General features: G+C 50.3%; 2 protein-coding genes and 1 pseudogene across 2 annotated transcripts; 1 reads left to right on the plus strand and 2 right to left on the minus strand.

The window, feature by feature from the left end:
* Positions 1-2157: 2157 nt before the first annotated feature.
* LOC120662964 (cysteine-rich receptor-like protein kinase 10) lies at positions 2158-5236 on the minus strand. Its single transcript, XM_039942007.1, has 6 exons — positions 4392-5236; positions 3573-3708; positions 3249-3462; positions 2817-3054; positions 2553-2706; positions 2158-2448 (listed from the first exon to the last, which is right to left on the minus strand). Exons 1-6 carry the CDS (start codon positions 5234-5236, stop codon positions 2158-2160), a joined length of 1878 nt encoding a protein of 625 aa, XP_039797941.1.
* A 7308-nt stretch (positions 5237-12544) lies between these two features.
* On the plus strand, positions 12545-14120 carry LOC120662965 (annotated as a pseudogene).
* A 3057-nt stretch (positions 14121-17177) lies between these two features.
* LOC120662966 (zinc finger CCCH domain-containing protein 10-like) lies at positions 17178-18429 on the minus strand. The gene has a single exon (XM_039942008.1). The coding sequence runs from the start codon at positions 18427-18429 to the stop codon at positions 17650-17652; it is 780 nt and encodes a 259-aa protein (XP_039797942.1). The 3' UTR covers positions 17178-17649.
* Between the last annotated feature and the right edge of the window lie 2611 nt (positions 18430-21040).

A 21040-nucleotide genomic window follows, 5' to 3' on the forward strand; every position in this document is an offset into this window, starting at 1 on the left:
GTGATTGGAAAGCGAAATATGTGTCTTATGGAGGCAGACTTGTTCTTATCAATTCAGTTCTAAGTAGTCTTCCCATGTTCATGATGTCTTTATTCGAATTACCGAAAGGCGTCCTCGAAAAGCTTGATTTTTATCGGTCCAGATTTTTTTTGGCAAGGCAATGCATCTAAGAAAAATTATCGTCTGGCTAGATGGGACCTCATATGTCGCTCGAAAGATCAAGGAGGGCTCAGTATAATTGATCTGGAGATCCTGAACAAATGCCTTTTTAGTAAATGGTTATTCAAACTGTTTAACGAAGATGGTATTTGGCAATCCCTGCTCAGAAAGAAGTGCTAAACCAACGGATTCTCATTTCTAGAAGGGTCTCCTCAATGTTAAGCATACTTTTCTCTCCTACACATCCTACAATATCAAAGATGGTTCCCAGATTAGCTTCTGGGAAGATGTTTGGAGAGGAAATCGTCCATTCAGTGAGCAGTTCCCAAATTTATATCATGTTGTGTTTAATAAGCATGATACTGTGGAACAAGTAGTGTCTACCAACCCTTTGAATCTCTCTTTTCGAAGAACGTTGGTAGGGGTTAAGCTAACTGAATATATTAATCTTGTGGCTTATTTAAGGGAATTTAACTTAGCGGACGAAAGGGACACTATTTCTTGGAAACTACATAATAATGGACAATTTTCAGTTCGTTCTATGTACCAAAAATTGATTAATCAACAGGTCCCATTCCGACATAAATATATCTGGAAGTTGAAAATCCCGCAAAAAATTAAGATCTTCCTTTGGTACCTCTTGAAGGGGGTGTTGTTGACAAAAGATAACTTAGCTAAAAAGAATTGAGATGGTAGTCACAAATGTTACTTTTGTAATTGCAACGAGACGATCCAACACATTTTCTTTGATTGTCATCATGCCAAAATTCTTTGGAGAGTATGCTCAAAAAAAATCTTTGGAGAGTGGTGGCAGTAGCCACAGGCTTACCTCCTCCTAGTTCAGTTGCGCATATGTCGTCTACCTGGTTGTTAGACATAGATGCTAAACATCGCAAACTTATTTTAGTGGGGGTTGCTGCCCTTTGTTAGGCAATTTGGTGCTGCAAGAATGACATTTGTTTTAATAATGTTAGATATACTTTTTTTCTGCGGGCTTTATTCAGAAGGGCATACTGGTTGCGGTTCTGGGCGCTCTTGCAACCGGCAGGAACACAGGAGTTACTTCGATCTGTGAGCAAAAATTTAGAGACGATGACGTTGGAGTTGTTTTCTAGATTTGGTTGGAAGTTTAATAATAGACTGGGTTCCTATTAGTCTTTTTTATTTGCTCCTTTGGTGTCAGTCAGTAGACTGACGTTTATATAATAAGATCAAAATACTGGCTGTGTGCGGTTGAAGAGGCCAGAACGTGGTTTCAATTATCTAAAAAGTAATGCTTTTACTGAAACTTTTGCCTTAAATAGTACTCATTCCGTTTCAAATTATAATTCATTCCAAAAAATTTGGAGAGTCAAAATTTTCAAGTTTGACCAAATTTATATAACAAGATAATAACATTTATAATACCAATTAAATACCATTAGATTCTTTGTTAGCTATATTTAATAGTATACCTATTTGATGTCATAAATCTTTGTGCTTCTCTCTATAATTTTGGTCAAAATTTGAAATGGTTTGACTTTCCAAGATTCTTGGAATGACTTATAATTTGGAACGGAGGAAGTAGTATTTGTCTAGTATCTGCCTTTTGCGTTGTGTAAGCTGCACTGTCTTAAGGGCTCAAAACTGTGGTTAATGAATCATCTGCTCAGTGATGAAGATTGCAACAGAACATTACTGGGACACTGCAGCCTGTTCATGTCAGATGTAAAAAAATGATCAACCTCCCCTCCCCCTGCTAAGTTAAGAAGGTATGCAAAATTGAAGTGCATTTGAAGCTTTGTGTTAGCTGATCGATACGCGCGCATGTATGCGCATCACGTACAAATAGGTACAGGTCGTATGTTATACATGAGGGAACGTATGAACAGAACAGATAGGACTTAGGAGGGCACTCTTCAGACTACAGGTCACCACGTTGGATGCCAGTATGCAACTACAACACATGGGCATGGGCTACACATACAAACACTGCTGGTGGTAACATGACAGCAACTGCTATCTCGACAAGGTTATGCTAATGCTCATGTCGCAGGATGCGGACATCTCCGTGCCCACGGGGCGCACGTTGAAGTACGCCGGCTGCTTCGGCTCCGGGAGGACCGTGCCCTCGCCGCTGCTCAGCATCTTGACGACCTCGTCCATGGCGGGGCGGTCCTCCGCGCTCTCCTGAACGCAGAGAAGGGCCACATGGACGTATTTCTCCATCGTGAAGTGGTATTCCTCGTTCCCTAATAAACAGCGATCCACCAGCTCCCGCCATTGCCCGGCTCTCCAGAGCAGCCAAGCCTAGAAGCAAAGCAAGTTAGATCGCAAAGAGGTAATTCTTCTGCTTTTTTTTTCTGATTAGCTTTTTAGTGTTCTATGAGCAAGCGAAATCATTTCCTACTAACATATCCGATGAGCTTGTACAATTTGCCATCGTATCTGTAGGAACCAGTGGTCATCGTCCCGCTGATGATCTCCAGGAGCAGGACGCCGAAGCTGAAGACGTCAGATTTGACAGAGCAAACTCCATCCGAGGCATACTCTGGAGCTATGTAGCCACTTGATCATGCCAAACAAAAATATTCAGTGGACCATACAAGTAAACTATAGTACAAAATTATAGTCAACTTGAAAATATCTGCAGACTGCAGTGGGATCGAGCTGCTTACTGTGTGCCTACAATTCTAGTGGTGTTTGACTCGGCCACGCTGGAGCTGAATATCCTAGCCATCCCAAAATCTGAAATTTTGGGGTTCATCTCGCCGTCCAAGAGAATGTTGCTGGCTTTGAGATCCCTGTGGACCACGCAGAGGCGTGAGTGTATGTGGAGGTAGAGAAGCCCCTGCGATATCCCATCGATTATATTCAGACGTTTAGGCCAGTCTAGTGACACTCCTTTTTTATTCTCTACAGAAGACACAGCTGCAGTTAGATTAAGAAAAATAAGAATAAAATTCACAGATTTTTATCATGTGAAAAATTGGTCTACACGGTGTTTTCAAAGGGGAAGATGATCTTTTGGAGTAGTTTTCAAGTGCAAGAATTTTTCAAGGAGAAAATTTTGTTATGGAGAAGTTTTCAAGGTAGTCTTGTTGGCATACCAAAGATGATGAGGTCTAGGCTTTTGTTTGGCATGTACTCGTAGACCAGAATCTTCTCGTGCTCCCCTTCAATACAGCAGCCCAGCAGCTTGACTAGATTCCTGTGCTGAAGCTTTGCAATGAGCTGGATCTCGTTCTTGAACTCTATCAAACCTTGTAAAGAACAGGGACCAAGTCTTTTTACTGCAATTTCAAGCCCATCAGGCAACATGCCCTGACAATGCCAAATATATTGTACTTAGTTAGAACAGTTCTTTTAGTTCGAAGATAGAGCCAGGACTTATATGATGTCTGAACGAACATCACTATGAATGACTTAAATACCTTATAGACAGAACCAAAACCACCTTGTCCAAGTTTGTTTTCAATGGAAAAACCATTCGTACCACCTTTCATCTGAGAAAAGTCGTAGAGCGAAAACCCTGAGTTGCCTTCTTCCATTCTCCATAGATTGATCACACTTTTCACAGCAAGAGACAACCTTCTTAGCTCCAACCGAGCAAGTTCTGATCACAGGTAAAAATTCTACAATTCATGTTCAGCCAAGAAGGGATTTTTTTGGAAGATTCTTTGTTAGTATGAGAGTGACATATATATGTACCTCTTTTCCTTCGTATTTTGATCCATCTATGGAGGAGAAAACTAGCAGCCAACACCAATACGGAGACAACCCCTATGGTCGCCCAGAGCCAAGATCTTCTCGCTGTGTAACGACAGTTAAAACAAACCAAGACATTAGAGTTATTACTAATTAATTGTGGAATGTGTTCATGTTGTAGTGAGATGGAGAGGATCCAAGCATAAAGGTCTGGGTTGCTGTAGTTAATTTTGAAAATTTGATCCCTAATTTACACAAAGTGATTCTGTTTTTTTTTAAAAGGCAGAGTTAAAACTCGTTTAAAAAAATACATAAGACAATTGTTTGAAAACAAAATTACACGGGATAAAAGTAGCTTTTGGCACTTACGGAATTGATTTCGTTACGAGAAACACTTTCAAATAATTGCAGTTTCAGTAATTTTGGCCTAATGAACAGTTAGATACTTTTTTTTTGGCTGAAGTATATATTTTAGCAACATCCGAAACAAGCACTTATTTTTGTGGTAAATCCGAAACAAGCACTTGGTGGGCAAGAAAGGGAGCAAGTACGTACGTTTGGGCTTGTGCAGGTCGACTGACAGGTTGGCTGTGTTGAAGAACGTGTCGTCCGTCTCGTAGCGCACCGTGCAGCGCGGCACCAAGATTCGGCCGCCATGTTGCCCACTGGGACGAAACGTCGCCGGGAACGCCGAGATGAGGCCGTCGAGGCACGCCCGGCACCGCTCCGGCGGCATGTCCACGGTGCACTGCACCAGGCCGTACAGCGTCAAGCGCTTCTCCTTGAACCACGACCGCCCCGTCGCGTACCTGTCCGGCCTCCCCGCGGCGATGCCGGCGATGGCGGTCACCAGCTCCTTGACGAGCCCGTCGAACCGCAGCGCGGCCTCGGGGGGCGTCACGAAGTTGGTGTTGTTCCCCGCCCACCGCGGCTCGTCGCCGTCGTCGCCGGAGAGGAAGTCGACGCCGGCGAGCCGCAGCTGGTACCGGTCGTAGAAGAGCGTCACGTCCCTGGCCTGCCGGCCGCAGCCGAAGGTGCTCTCGGAGTCGTTGACGGCGCTGCGCAGGGCGTCGCCGAGCCCCCGGGCGCAGGCGTCGCCCGTGAAGTCCCCGCGGCAGAGCGCGACGCCGTAGGCGGCGTCGGGCGGCGCGCCGACCGCGGCGACGGCCGAGCCGTTGGCCCTCGCGCCCGCGACGAGGGTGGCGGCCAGCGCGTTGAGGTTGGACCTGTAGGCGTCTCTGCTCGCGTTGGCCGCCGCAGGCACGCCGCCGCACTTGTAGGCCTGGATGGTGTCCTCCGCGCCGGCCGGCGGCAGCGGCAACAGTGTCGCCGCGAAGGTGACCAGGGCGACGGCGAGGAGGAGGAAGTGGTGGACGGCGGAAACCGACATGCTGCTGCTTCACGTATGTTGATTGATTGAAGACGTACGTCTACTATGTCTAGCTAGCAGCTTAAGGTGGCATGGAGGTGATCGATGGAGCTCTTATAAGCAGTACGTTTGCTTGCTGGTGGGCTTTTGGCTGCTGCCGCCACTTGATCATCGTCGCCGGAGTGATCCAGCATCAGCGACGACGACCTTGTTGGTACAGTTGACCAAGATGATAATTTTGTGGAAGAAGCGCTGGTTCGGTTGCTTATACTTTTATAACGAGAATAATGTACGTACGTAATCATAGATACAGTATGTATAGCTGTCACGCGCGGACTGAAGATTGAAAATACTGTGGCTGGTTGATAAGATCATGCGACGATGGTGAAGCCAAGGCGTTGTTGCACGCAAGCACGCCATTGCTATCAAGATGAGCACGCCGTTGGCTTCTCGCCACAAGTCTGATTATAAACTGAGCGCGGTATTTGACTTTGCTTCAATGGTCTCAGTCCGAATCGTCACTGATGTGGAATATTAATTTGAAGGAAACATGGCCGCCGCCGGCAGCAGCTGTCGCCGACGAAGTAGTGGTAGCTTGGAGCTTGTTAGAATCTGTCGCGGCTCTGAATCTGATGAGGTCTGATAGCTGCAAGAAATTGCGCGGCAAGTTGGAGATCGATTTCGCCGTCGATACAACAATACAGCCGGAGCCGATCGCTGCTTGTAATTGGATCGTCACAAATCTGTACGTACTGAAACAATGTCCCGAGACCCGACCGACAGACCCGCTCTAGTCTAGTCCAGCGATCCGTAGACAGCCGAAGCAGCACTGATCGAGAGGAGCACGCTATTGACCTGACTTGAAGTACGCTACTCCAATTGGGATCGTGGGTTTCTCTATTTTTTTCTCTAAACAACTCCAGTTGGGTGGAGGTTAATTTCTCGGCAGCAACAGCAACGAAGAATAATCAAGGACGCCACTGGCCCTGTCATCCTTCATCGACCAGGAAGTTGTTACTGGTGGATATATACATAGAGGCTGGAGCTGCAAGAGCTAGGATTATCTTGGACTAATCGACAATTTGACAAGATCCATGAACTGCTGCCAACAAGGCAACAACACCACAGTCACCGAGGAGGAAGAAATGGAGGCGCCAGCAACGCCCCTTGGATTCTCCGTGGGCTTTGCTACAGAGTTGGCACGGAGGCCTAGCTTGCCTTTTGCAGCCCAATGGGCTCCTGGTATTTGGGCTGCTGACCAAAAGCCGCGCATTGAATTCTTTTTTAGAGAAGAGGATAGTTCCCGCTTTATTTCAGAGAAACAAAGCCCAAGGTTACGGTTCAACACAGAGTACAGCAGAGTTCACAAATACTGAGCTAAGAGCTACGAACAGAAATATGAAAAGCCCAACGTCAAAGGCTTAGAACAAAGCAGATGATCGACTTGGCGGTGACTGTCATCCGGTGCCTCTTCCAGCGTTGTCGGCGTATTTGCATCACTTCAGGCCTCCCGCCCAGTTGAGGGCTTGAGGCTGCTGAACCTGATTGTGGCACCGTCTGGGAGCTTGAGGGTGTTGCATCGGACCAACCCAGGCGAAGCCGCGCATTGAACTGCTCGGAGGGAGACCAAGAGAGAGGATTAGGAATTGGAGAGACGGAGAGAACGAGGCAAGAGGAGAGAGAGAGAGTTGCGGCTGCTTCGGTTTTCTCGCAGCTCCTTATAATACATGCACCATTGTTGCAGAGCAAGTCGATCCAAGACACGGCATCAACACCCAACACCCGTGAAGTGAAGCACACACAAATCGACATGGCTGACCTTCCACTACTCTACCTACTCGTGATTCCTCTGCTCCTCGCCATCCCACTCCTCTACCTCCGCCGCCGGTTGACGCGCGGCCATGGCAGCAGCGCGCTGCTACGTCTCCCTCCGTCGTGTTGAATAATTCTTGTGCTTATCTAGTGGTGTAGCTGTTGGTTAGTTGCTGCATGGCCGGTTTTCAGGCTGCGCACGTTCTTGAGCTTTGACTCGCGCTGTGTTCGCGAGGGAGCGCGTCGTGCGGCACGAACTAGGGCGTCTGGGATGGCATTCGCTCCGTGATGGACGTGCCGCGCATGTCGGAGGCCACGGCCTCGAGTCAGTTGTAGCCCTTTCTTTATATGCAATACAAAGAGTCAAGAAAACGCTGCCACATTGCAGCACAACGAGACCCGCGTTCATCCACTTCCAGTTCGCGTGAGTTGTGTGCGTGGGTTCTTGAGTTCGCCGGCGTCGCGGGTTGCGACGTCTCTCCGGCGATCTCTGACAAGTGGCATCAGAGCCGGTTGCGGGCCGGGGATCGATCGCGGCGAGGTTTCGTCGTTGGAATCGTCACCGCGCGATCGAGTGGGCGATGACGGGCACTCCGCCGTCGTCGCCGAAGGGAGGCGAGAAGAAGTCCGGACGATTCGAGAGTCCGGGAGCGAGCGGCGCCAAGGGCGGCGAAGTCGTGATTCAGCGGGTTGTTCGAGAGGTGCGCGGCGGGACTAGCTACCCCGTCCTCACCAAGACGAACTACACCGACTGGGCGCGGCTGATGAAGGTGAAGCTCAGGGCACGCCACCTCTGGCGGGCGATCGAGGTCGGCGATGCTGATCCGGACGACGACATCGAGGCGCTTGACGCGCTCTGCAGCGCCGTGCCCCCAGAGTTGGCGACGACAATCACCGACAAGGACACGGCGAAGGAGGCGTGGGACACCATCAAGACGTTGCGCGTCGGCGACGACCGTGTGAGGAAGAATACCGCGCAGCAACTGCTGCATGAGTTCGAACTCGCCACGTTCAAGGATGGTGAGTCGGTGGAGGACTATGCGCTTCGTCTGACCGGTATGCAGGCTTCCCTCGCGACTCTCGGCGAGGTGTTGTTGGAGAGGAAGATCGTGGAGAAGATGCTGCGAAGTGTACCGCCGCGGTTCAAGCAGATCGTGGTCGCGATCCGCACGCTCCTCGACACATCCACGCTCTCAGTGGTGGACCTGACCGGGCGACTCAAGGCAGCGGAGGAGTCGTTCGAGGGACCGCCGTCTTCGCTGCTCCACGACGGCAAGCTGTACCTCACAGAGGAGTGGAACGCGCGTCGGAAGCAGCGGGAGGCCGAGCACCACTCCAGCGGGGGCGCGAGCGGGAGCTCTGCGCGCCGGGGAGGCAGGCGTGGACGCGGAAGAGGCCGAGGCGGCGATTCCGGATCGTCTTCGTCTACCGGGCCGGGCAACTCTGTGGGCAAGGTGGGCAAGGATCAATGTCGCCGGTGTGGCAAAACCGGCCATTGGGCCCGGGACTGTCCACTGAAGCCCAAAAGGGAGGCGGCCCACGTCGTCCAGGATGAGGAGGAGGCCTCGTTGCTTCTGGTGAGGTCAACGCCGCTTCTTCCCCTCTCCGCTGCAGCTCCGTCTCCGCCGCCTCCGGTGGTCGATGGCACAACGTCGGCGCCGGCTGATCTCATGGGCGGGAGGCCCGAGGAGGAACCCGAAGCGGCGACCACGGCGACTCTCCTGGTTGCGACATCGGCATCACCAGGAGGGGCACGCCCAGATCCACTTCGGGCGGCGGCCGCGACATCCGGTGCGGGGACGGCGAGGATGGCCGCGGGATCCGGCTCCCAGGTGCGGCTCGTCGAGCACAAGGTTCTCGTGCACCTTAGCGAGGAGGAGAAGAACCGCGACACAACGTCGTGGGTGCTCGACACCGGAGCGACGAATCACATGTCGGACGCTCGGATGGCGTTCGCGGAGTTGGACACGGCGGTGCGCGGGTCTGTGAGCTTCGGCGACGGCTCGGTAGCGAACATTGAAGGCTGCGGGACAGTGCTGTTCAACTGCAAGAACGGGGAGCACCGCTCGTTCGTCGGCGTCTACTACATTCCCCGCCTCACGTCGAACATCATCAGCATCGGGCAGCTGGACGAGGCGGGGTACAAGATCAACATCGACGACGGCGTCCTGAGGATCCGCGAGCAGAGCCGGAGGCTACTGGCGCGGGTGGCACGCAGGGCGGACCGGCTGTACGTGCTCGACCTCGACATTGCACGGCCGGTGTGCCTCGCGGCCCGCGGCAAGGAGGAGGCTTGGCGCTGGCACGCACGGATGGGCCATGTCAACATGAACGCGCTACGGAAGCTGGCACGGGAGGAGATGGTGCGCGGCCTGCCACCGATCGAGCAGGTGGACCAGCTGTGCGATGCTTGTCTCGCCGGCAAGCAGCGGCGGAACTCGTTCCCGGCGGTGGCACAGTACCGGGCCGAGCGCACACTGGAGATCGTGCACGGTGACCTATGCGGGCCCATCACGCCGGCGACACCGAGCGGCGGCAGGTACTTCCTGCTGCTGGTGGACGACAAGAGCCGGTTCATGTGGCTGTCGGTGATGTCGACGAAGGATCAGGTGGCCGCGGCGATCAAGGCGTTCCAGGAACGTACAGAGGCGGAGTCTGGCCTGAAGCTGGGGGTACTCCGGACTGATCGGGGTGGGGAATTCACCTCGGTTGAGTTCGCGGAGTATTGTGCGGCTGAAGGGATGCGACGACAGCTCACTGCCCCCTACAGCCCACAGCAAAATGGCGTCGTCGAGCGGCGAAACGGCACGGTGGTGGCGACGGCCAGGAGCATGCTCAAGGCGAAGGGGCTGCCGGGCTGGTTTTGGGGTGAGGCGGTGAACACCGCGGTCTACATCCTAAACCGGTGCCCGACCAAGAGTGTGACGAGGATGACGCCGTTCGAAGCTTGGTACGGGAAGAAGCCGGCGGTTCATCACCTGAAGACGTTCGGCTGCATTGTCTATGTGCGGAACACGACTCCACACCTCAAGAAACTGGAGGATCGTGGGCACAAGATGATCTTCGTCGGCTACGAGCGGGGAACCAAGGCGTACAGGGCCTATGATCCTATCGCGCGTCGCGTCCACATCACCAGGGACGTGATCTTCGACGAGGAGGCGCAGTGGGACTGGTCCCATGGCGAGGAAGGTGGCACGGCGGCCGGGAACGTCGACGACACCTTCACTGTCGAGTTCACCATCAGGTACGCACCTGGTGATCCGGAGGAGATGCAGGGTGAGGAAGCTGCGACGCCGGGTACGCCCCCTGCTGCGACATCGGCCTGGCAGGGTGGACCGAGCGCGTCGCCGCCAGGAACGCCCCCTGCTGCGACATCAACACCTTCGGCCACGACATCGCCTGTCCACTTCGTGACGCCTCCACTTCTCCAAGGCGATGAACTGGACGCCGACCACGACGACGATGCGCCGCTGCGGTTCCGTGCGGTGGATGACGTCGTGGGGCCGGGATCACCGCCAGGCTATGCCGTTCGTGATCTTGGCGATGGCAGATTGCTGGCGGTGAGCGCGGAGGAGCCTGCGTCCTTGGCGCAGGCACAGAAGGAGGCGTGCTGGCGCCGAGCGATGGAGGAGGAGCTCCGGTCGATCGAGGAGAACCGCACGTGGACACTCACAGAGCTGCCGCAAGGCCGGCGTGCCATTGGGCTCAAGTGGGTATTCAAGGTGAAGAGGGACGAGTACGGCGCGGTGGTGAGGCACAAGGCGCGGCTCGTCGTGAAGGGGTACGCACAGCGCCACGGCATCGACTATGATGAAGTCTTTGCACCGGTGGCGCGCATGGAGGCAGTGCGGCTGCTCCTGGCCCTTGCTGCTCATGAGGGCTGGGAAGTTCACCATATGGACGTCAAGACAGCGTTCTTGAACAGCGACCTGCAAGAAGAAGTGTTCGTGGAACAGGCGCTGGGGTTTGCCCAAGCAGGGCAAGAACACAAGGTATACCGACTGCACAAAGCTTTATATGGTTTGCATCAAGCTCCTCGTGCCTGGAATCAAAAGCTAGATGATAAGCTGGGTGTTCTTGGGTTCAAGAAAAGTCTATCTGAACATGCAATTTACTGTCGGGGTGCTGGGTCTGAGAGGCTGGTAGTGGGGGTCTATGTGGATGATTTGATTATCACAGGGGCCAGCTGCAACAGCATCAAGAAGTTCAAGGCACAAATGACAGAAATTTTCAAGATGAGTGATCTGGGATCACTCACTTATTATCTGGGCATTGAGGTGAAGCAAGGAGTGGAGGGAATCACTCTGTGTCAAGGAAGCTATGCAAGTAAAATTCTTGAGAAGGCTGGCATGTTGGAGTGCAATGCTTGTGATGTTCCTATGCAAGCAAAGCTGAAGTTGAGCAGGGACAGTGATAGCCCTCGAGTTGATGCTACAGAGTATAGGAGCTTGGTGGGAAGTTTGAGGTATTTGGTGAACACTCGACCTGATTTGGCTTTCTCAGTCGGGTATGTGAGTAGGTTCATGGAGGAGCCTCACGAAGATCATCTAGCAGCAGTAAAACACATTCTGAGATATATTGCTGGGACTAGAGATTGGGGGCTCAAGTATGCAAGGAAGAAGGGAGATCAACCTGTGCTCCTGGGCTATAGTGATAGTGATCTAGCAGGAGATGTTGATAGTAGAAAGAGCACCTCTGGAGTGATTTTCTTCCTTGGCGAGAGTCCCATTAGTTGGTAGTCAGCAAAACAAAAGGTTGTAGCACTGTCAAGTTGTGAAGCTGAGTATATTGCTGCTGCAACAGCTGCCTGTCAGGGAGTATGGTTAGCACGGCTGTTGTCTGAAATCTTGGATTCAGTGATGAACAAGCCGGTGCTCAGGGTGGACAATAAGTCCACAATCTCTCTTGTGAAGAATCCTGTGCATCATGACCGGAGTAAACATATAGACACAAGATTTCATCTAATCCGGGAGTATGCACAGAATGGGCAGATCGAAGTGAGCTTCATCAGGACTGATGAGCAGCTGGGTGATGTCTTGACAAAGCCTCTCTGCAAGAACAAGTTTCTGGAGCTTTGCACCAAGATCGGCCTACATATCTGTAAGTAGAGTTGGAGCACAAGACTTAGGAGGAGATTTGTTGAATAATTCTTGTGCTTATCTAGTGGTGTAGCTGTTGGTTAGTTGCTGCATGGCCGGTTTTCAGGCTGCGCACGTTCTTGAGCTTTGACTCGTGCTGTGTTCGCGAGGGAGCGCGTCGTGCGGCACGAACTAGGGCGTCTGGGATGGCATTCGCTCCGTGATGGACGTGCCGCGCATGTCGGAGGCCACGGCCTCGAGTCAGTTGTAGCCCTTTCTTTATATGCAATACAAAGAGTCAAGAAAACGCTGCCACATTGCAGCACAACGAGACCCGCGTTCATCCACTTCCAGTTCGCGTGAGTTGTGTGCGTGGGTTCTTGAGTTCGCCGGCGTCGCGGGTTGCGACGTCTCTCCGGCGATCTCTGACACGTCGCCGTGGGCGCTCCCGGTCATCGGCCACATCCACCACCTCGCCGGCGGCGTGCTCCCGCACCACGCGATGCGCGACCTCGCGCGGCGCCTCGGCCCGCTCATGCTGCTCCGCCTCGGCGAGCTCCCGGTCGTCGTCGCCTCGTCGGCCGACGCGGCGCGCGAGATCATGCGGGCCAACGACCTCGCCTTCTCGACGCGGCCCATGAGCCCCACGGGCAAGATCCTGCTCGGCGAGGGCAGCTACGGCCTCGTCTTCGCGCCCTACGGAGACGGGTGGCGGCAGCTCCGCAGGATCTGCAGCATGGAGCTCTTCAGCGCGCGCCGGGTCCGGTCCTTCCGCGCCGTGCGCGAGGAGGAGGTCCGCCGCCTCCTCCGGTCCGTGGCGTCGTCGTCGGCCTCCTCGCCGGTGAACCTGAGCGAGATGGTGTCGGCGTACGTGGCCGACGCGTCGGTGCGCGTCATCATCGGCAGCAGGTTCAGGGACAGGGAGACGTTCCTGCGGCTGCTGGAGCGGCGGCTCAAGAACGTGCCCGCGCAGAGCCTGCCGGATCTCTTCCCGTCCTCGCGACTGGCGATGCTGCTCAGCCCGACGCCGCGCCGGATGCGGAGCCAGCGGGAGGAGATGATGGCGTTCGTCGGCACCATCATCCATGACCACCAGGAGAACAGAGCCGCCAGCGTTGAGGAGGAGGACTTGCTGGACGTGCTGCTGAGGATACAGAGGGAGGACGAGCTGGATCCACCCCTCACCACCGAGAACATCAAGGCCGTCATCATCGTAAAGTTCGCTAGCTCCATCTCATTAGATAATCGTGCTGATCATATTTTAATTTGCATGCGTTTCTTTCTAAACTACTATACTACAGGATATCTTTGGTGGGAGCAGCGAGACGTCGGCGACGACGCTCCAGTGGATCATGGCGGAGCTCATGAGGAACCCGAGAGTGATGCGCAAGGCGCAGGACGAGGTCCGGCGCGTCCTCGCCGGGCAGGAGACGGTCACGGAGGACAGCATCGGCGAGCTACGGTACCTGCCACTCGTCATCAAGGAGTCGCTCCGGCTGCACCCGCCGGCGCCGCTGCTGATTCCGCGGGAGTGCCGGAGCCCGTGCCGGGTCCTCGGGTTCGACGTGCCGGCGGGAGCGATGGTGCTCGTCAACGCGTGGGCGATCGGCCGGGACCCGAAGCACTGGGACACGCCGGAGGAGTTCGTGCCCGAGAGGTTCCAGGACAGCGGCGTCGACTTCAAGGGGGCGGACTTTGAGTTCATCCCGTTCGGCGCGGGGCGGCGGATGTGCCCGGGCATAGGTTTTGGGCTGGTCAACATGGAGCTCGCGCTCGCTTGCCTTCTCTACTACTTCGACTGGGAGTTGCCGGACGAGATGAAGCCGGGCGACCTGGACATGACGGAGAGGCAGGGGATCACGACCCGCCGGCGCTCCGACCTCTTGCTTGTCCCAACGGTCCGCGTGCCGCTGTAATAAGGGAAGCGAAATTTGTACTGTGTTTCTTTTCTTTTGAGGCAGGAGATTTGTAGTATGTCTAGCGCTCACCCATGTGAGCATGTGATGTCCACCTGAATTTACCTCATCATCAATCAATCAAAGACCTTTTTTTTTGCCTATCTATAACCCGGGTGATTTTCCTTTTAGACATCACACACTTTTTTGCCAACCAATGACATAGCGACACATCAACAGTAAAACATAAAAGATAAAACTGAGTGATACAACAATTTTTTCCAACCAGAAAATCAAATAACCTAAACACAAAAATAATCGAGTGCGCAGAAACCAGAAAATCACTCGGAAAACGTCCATGCCATGTCTTTTTACTGCACGTAACTCGGCTTCGTCTCTTGCCTAACTCTGCTCTCCTCTGTCAGGACGTGAAAACAAATAGAGGTAGGAAAGTTACTGGTGAAGAAAGAAAATAAATCACGTGGGAAATCGCCACTGCGACTTTTTTTTTCATTAGAGGAGGCAAACAAAGGGCCCCCTCAGTGCCAGTACGTGGTATCGAATACCGGTCGCCAGCCCCAGCGACCGGGGGCTGGCTCCAGGAGCCACTCCAAGAGCGACGAGCACCTGTGGAGGAACAGGGCCGGCTCTATAATTTCAAGAATCTTTGCACGAGTAAGAGGACAAGGATCTATTGAACTAAATTTTAGTGCTCAAAATTACAGTTGCAATATATGTATAGCTCCTAAAACATAACAATAGTGTAACAAAAGTTAAAAATAATAATTATGATTACCTCAAATAATTACTGTGACCATGTGCATGTCTGTTGTTCGTCGTCCTTGCTGTTGGCGGTCACTGAGTAAGGAGTGAATCAAATCGGTGTTAGCATCTCCTCTCCTCATGCAGAACTCAAACTAGTGCGAGCGCGTGATCAGGATGCTAGGGTCGTGTCGGCGGCAGAAAACGAGAACAAAACTTTGAAGCGTGTCTGCGCTCCGCCGATGGTCAGGTTCCAAGTTGGAAGACTTCCCTACGGCTATACGTTATGGTTAGAAGTGGTAAAAAGCCTCAAATATTAATTTAGATAATTTAAGGACCGGGTCCTAAAAGAAACTGCTCCTATCTTATTTAATTTTGAAATAAAAATATATAAAGATCAAGTTGGATTGTGAGCACTAGGGCCATGATCCGTTACCATCTATAATCATAAGCTGGTTTATGATGATTATTATGCCAAATAGAAAATTCTATATATTAATTACCTATATGATCTTGTACCCCTAGCTCCATGGCCCCCGACGGTCCCACGGGCTGCCCCTCCCCTAGAGCCGGCCTGTAGAGGAAGAAGAAAAAAAAAAACAACAGTCAAAGAAGGTATTGACCAGTCAGCTTGCTCTTTATTTTTATTTTTTTAGCACTACTAGTCTATCAACCCGTGCTCCCGCACGGACTAATTAGAGTTATTTTAAAAATAAATCATACAACTCATAACTATAATTATATATCTCGCGCACTCCCATATATTGGATATTCTAACACATACTACAAAATATATATTCATCATAATATAGTTGAAATAGATTTTATTTTGCACCACATCTCCATGTGTGTTTGACATATATATTTAATTAAACTATTTATTTATGTATTAGTGTTCTTATCTCTTTCATCGTACATGAATACACAGTGACACTTATTATGGGTAGTAGTTTTATATACATAATAATACAATAATGATAGAAATATTAATTTAGAATTTTATATTGATATACTTTAATATTTTATTATAATTATATAATTTAGACTCAGATTTAGGGGTTACTTTAAATTTTAATAATAACATAGTTTTATATATATATAAATTAGGGGTTTTTTGTATTATTTTTTTAATGGCATAGCTGGGTAATTTACACGAAGATTAGGAGTTACTTTATGTTTTTTAATAATGGCAGAGGTGGGTCATTTAGATACATGTTTAGGGGTTACTTTAGTCTATTTTTATAATGACAGAGGTGAGTAATTTATTAAAAAAGATAACAGATTCAATGACTATTATGATTGGAGTAGTCAGATGGATGGCCAGATGTTTCTGATTTTCGTGGGAATTTCTAGGACTTCTCTATGTTTTTTAGAGTATCTACCTATGATCCTAGGTGGCTTCACGTGGAGGCTTCAAATAAGCCTGAATATACAGTGACACTTATCATGGGTAGTATTTTTGTCGGGTACCATGATTAGGGGCACTTACGTGGAGGTAGGGTTTTTTTATTTTTTTATTTTTATTTTTTTGATTTAACAAAAAAAATTACCGACCAAAATTTTACTCAAATTTTTTTCCTTTTTTGATTTTTGATGCAAATTTTTTTATTCTAAGTTTTTTTTTCGGATGCAAATTTTTTTGTCTCTCAAATTTTTGTTTCTAATTTTTTCTCGTCAAAAAATTTTCTCTCTCCAAAATTTCTTTTAGAAACTTTTTTCTAAAATCGGAAAACAACAAAAAAATTACTAAAAATGGAAGAAAAAAACGGTCGGGAGATCGACCGTAGGGAGCCCCTCCCTACGGTCAACCGTAAATTAGCGATACCCAAAAAAAACTTGGGTGAGGACAGGACAGTCCCTGGATTTCTGCCGCGTGGAAGCCTGTGCAGATGAACGCTCGCGGAGAAAAGGCCGCTTGGCTCGTTCCGTGCTGGGCGCTCAGCTCTCAATTCTTCTTGTCCATCGAGAGTCGCTGCATCTCATCGGCGCGCGCCTACGCCGCCGCCTGCCGGGTGCCGGCCTGGTGATCTTGTGATCTTTATCTATGCCCGGACTGGCCATGTCATGTGCATAGTCACATTGTGTCGGTGTCACGGTGTGATGAATTGATTAAACTTCTTTTTGTCTCTGGCTTCGTTCAAACCAAAAGAAAAAACGAATACTTGGTGACTGACTGATGTCAGCACTCAGCACCATGAGCAACTGACATGAAAATCCAGCACGGTGTTTGCACGGACTTTGTATTCCGAACGAGCGCATACAGCCCAGTTTGTTTCAGCCCGGAGTTTGTGACTGGTGAGCCCAGCTCTTGCGTTTTTTTCTTTTTTTTTGGAACAGTGGTTCTAGAGTTTATTTGACTTTAGCTTACTCCTGGGCGAGTTACCCCACTACTATTTCACTCTGGTTTTCGCCCTATGTAGCATGGAGTATAACCCACGGCAAATGTATGCTTATGAAAAAAAAGGTAACTGAAGAATTAAGAACAATCTGAGTTTGTGCTGAATAAGATAATATTGGATGATGTACAAACAATTCATTCAGGACTTCCAGGCCCAAACAATTACTACAGAGTAGGAGGTTGATTTACAAAAAATCCATCTATCAAGTACATTGCATAGATACACGCCCATGTATATCGGGCGGGCACAGTTCCTGAGGCTGCGGCGGCGCTGCTGCTGCTGCTGACATGCCCATGTTTCCAGAGCACCTCCACCTGGCCACCCCGACGCACGCATGGATGCCATGCACGGCCCTGAAGACGACATGGAAAGTAACATGAGACAGGAACGCTAAAACGTAGCTAGATCGATGGCACGCATGCACCGCCGCGGCTCTCGTGCGGCAGGCAGTTACCACGGCGTTTTTCTTACCTGGCTTTTCTATCTCATCAGAGCACCATGTCCTTGATGAGATCGAAATGCGGGTAGCCGCCGTCCTCCGACGCGCGGCGGCTGTCCTGGACGGCGAGATCCTTGACTGCGTTGTCGTCGTCCGGCGAGGCCGCCGGCGGCGGCACTGCAGGCGCCGCCGCTGCGGCTGCTGACGACGACGATTCGCCAGCTGCAGCGGCGCCGCCGTAGAGGCGGACCTTGCCGGGCATGGCCTGCATGGCGAGGTCGATCCGGCGCGCGAAGGAGAGGGGCGCGGCAGGGGACGGCGGGAGGCCGTGGAGCGGCACGGGGTCGTTCTCACCCCTGAGCTCGGCGGGGAAGTGCGCGAAGAAGCAGACCCGGCGCGGGCAGCGCAGGCCGGCCTCGCACATGACGGTGCGGAACCGCGCCGGGTGCAGCCAGAGCTCGAAGACGCCGTGCGCGTACCGGCAGCGGAGGCCGCGCACGCAGGACGGCGCCGCCCCCGTCCGCGCCAGGTTCTGCTGCTGCTGCGACTCGCGGAACGCCGGGCAGCTGACGGCGAGGTAGGAGAAGCTGCGCGGGTCGCGGCGGCGGGCGCGCTCCCCCTTGTGGGCGTACGGGCACGCCGTCCAGTCGTGGTTGCCCGCCTGCGGGCACCGCTGCACCTTGTACACGTACACCCAGAACGCGTCCGCCATGGCCGCCCACAGCCGGTGCCCGCGGTGCGCCCACGCGTACCACGTCGTGGGGTCGCTCGGGTCCGCGCCGCCGCTGCACGCCGCCCACCCTCGGCACCTATCCGCAGACATATCCATCTATCTCAACAATTCCGTATGCTCACCCACGTACACTAGCTATATATATATAATCTACCGACTTGTACACTAGTACATACGATGATCTGTCACCGGATTAGCTAGCTAGGTTAGCACGGAGATCTAGGAAGAGATAGATCAGCAGGAAGCCGTGCGTGGTGTTTTTGTGCTTCGAGTGATGGCTACTTGCTGGCTTATCTACTGTGGCTCTTCTTCTTGCATTGCAATGGTTTTGAGACCTATAGCTACGGTTTTATTTTTTACTTTCTACCACGATATATATATATATATGCGGTAGGTGATTTGTTTGTGTACATGAAAATCTATATGCCCCGATGCCTGTATTTATAGGGGATCAGACGTAGTACTTTGGGGCTGTACCCATGTAGCTTTAAGATGCTGTAGACTTTATTTTAGGTGTTGGATATATCTCAGATGACATGTACATACATCTACATTCTGGACCCTTCTCCCGGCAGATTTGCTTTTTGTAAGAGACTATATGTATTTCCATGTCACCAGTGGTGGGTAAAGGGTGGCCACGTAGGAGACATTTGTCCCATGCCATTGTACGATAGGGATCGGATCAACCATGAGGGATTGTGTGTGTGTACTGCGTGGCAATTGTGCTGGCTGAGTTCGCCTATAATTAAAGCAACCAAATGAGCTCTAATGAATATACACAATACAAGTCTCACACTGATGAATATTACACCAATGCACAACTTACCCATATGAGCACCTCCGTATATCTTGAGATTGACCAAGTCACCACATTATTCTGACATGTGAAAAAAATAATAGATACGAATGAGACCTCCACCAATCAACCCTTTTCATTATAATGAAATATACCATTGGGAATAATAAAATGTCAAGAAATATGGGAATACATACACTGGAAAAAAAGATAGATCTAGCATGGAAGGCTGATTACAAAATAGATGCATCAATGGATAAAACTTACTTCAAGGACATGACATAGGGAGGAATAAAAATGTGGAGTGAGATTGACCACCAGGCCGGAAGTTAGAACCTTGAATGAAAATAATAGATCTTAACTGTGATCACATCACAACGACATCGAGTGAGCGATGGTGCTATAAGCATGAGAGTGGGAGATAGTACATACCTGAGAGAGCTCGAAGAGCGTTATGGCGACCTTCATTTCGAAGCATTGTGGTATCGACGTTTTGTGATTGATACCACCTATGCATACAAGAGCGATTCATGGAAGGGAGCGGTTGGGCTGCGCGCTATTTATAGCCGCGGGCTAGTGGCAAGATGTCTATGCCACCATCACATTGACGTGTGTATGCGTGTCGCTATCGATAATGTAGTTTGCGTGTTACATAATTTGCACGACTGGTGACAACTGTATTATAGAGAGCACACTAATAATGCAATAAACTATAGAAGTACAATAAATCATGGCAATCCTACGACAGAAATAATTACTTGCACCTCTTGGTGATTCCTTTTTTCGATCAAGTGTTTTGTCCTAGCAACTATCGTTGTGCTGTCATACCATAAAAAGTTTATCCATTTGTGATACGGGCTTAAATATTCGTATATTCAGCCAAGTTAATATTTAAATAGAGAAACTCCATTTTACTCCCCTCGTCCATTCACTTTGTCCACTTAACCCCTTAGCAAAATTTAGACTTAACTTACTCCCCCTTACATAGGGCATCATCATATCATATTATAAGTTACATTGCAAAATTTGAAGTTAAAATTCCACTTGTACATAGAAAAATAAAAAGACAAATCTCAGTAGGGGGTAGATTGGACCAATAGAAATAGTGTATAGTGTAGGGAAGTAATTAAATTGAGCCTCAATTTTGTTCAAGGAGTTTAAGTGGACAAAGCGAATTGTTGAAGGGAATAATATAAAATGGTCTTTTTCCTATTTAAATTGACTATTCTATACTTATCCTCTCCAAGTTATACTATAAATTTAACATTGCTATTTTCACATCAAATCGATTGTGAGTTGTTAGGATATGAAATGGACCCAATAACTTTTATAAATAATGTTAACATTTTTATTTTCACATCAAATCGACAGTGAGTTGTTATTAAGATATGAGATGGACCCAATAACTTTAATTAAATTAATTTTACTGATCCTAGTTCCATGCATATAATAACAGCATTGCCACGCATGGAAATAAAAATGAAGTATCAAATGGCCGTGTTTGGTTAGGATTCCATGGAATTAAGATATGAGATGGACCCAATAACTTTAATTAACGCATGACTGTATATATAGTTCGTGTGTCATATCCACGTCGGATTATTGCATGTTGTCTCCGAAAACCAGCCGGTGTCCCCGGGCGGGCTCCTGGTTGTGGCCTAAATAAAGATACTTTTCACCCCAGACAAACAAAACTGCTCTCCGTTATCATTATTGCTAAAATACACTGCTTTACACATCAACAGTGCCACGCATGTATGCCTCCATGTACGCGTGTGCAGGCTGCCAGAGATGGCATGCACCGCCTGCATTTGCTTATCCGGCACTGCAAGCTAACCAGATGCCTTGTTGCGTGATCGATCAATCGCTCGAGAAGGAAGAATAAAAGATGGTAACTTATTGCTAGCCGGC

Source organism: Panicum virgatum, chromosome 2N, assembly GCF_016808335.1.
Source record: "Panicum virgatum strain AP13 chromosome 2N, P.virgatum_v5, whole genome shotgun sequence".
NCBI classification, from domain to species: domain Eukaryota; kingdom Viridiplantae; phylum Streptophyta; class Magnoliopsida; order Poales; family Poaceae; genus Panicum; species Panicum virgatum.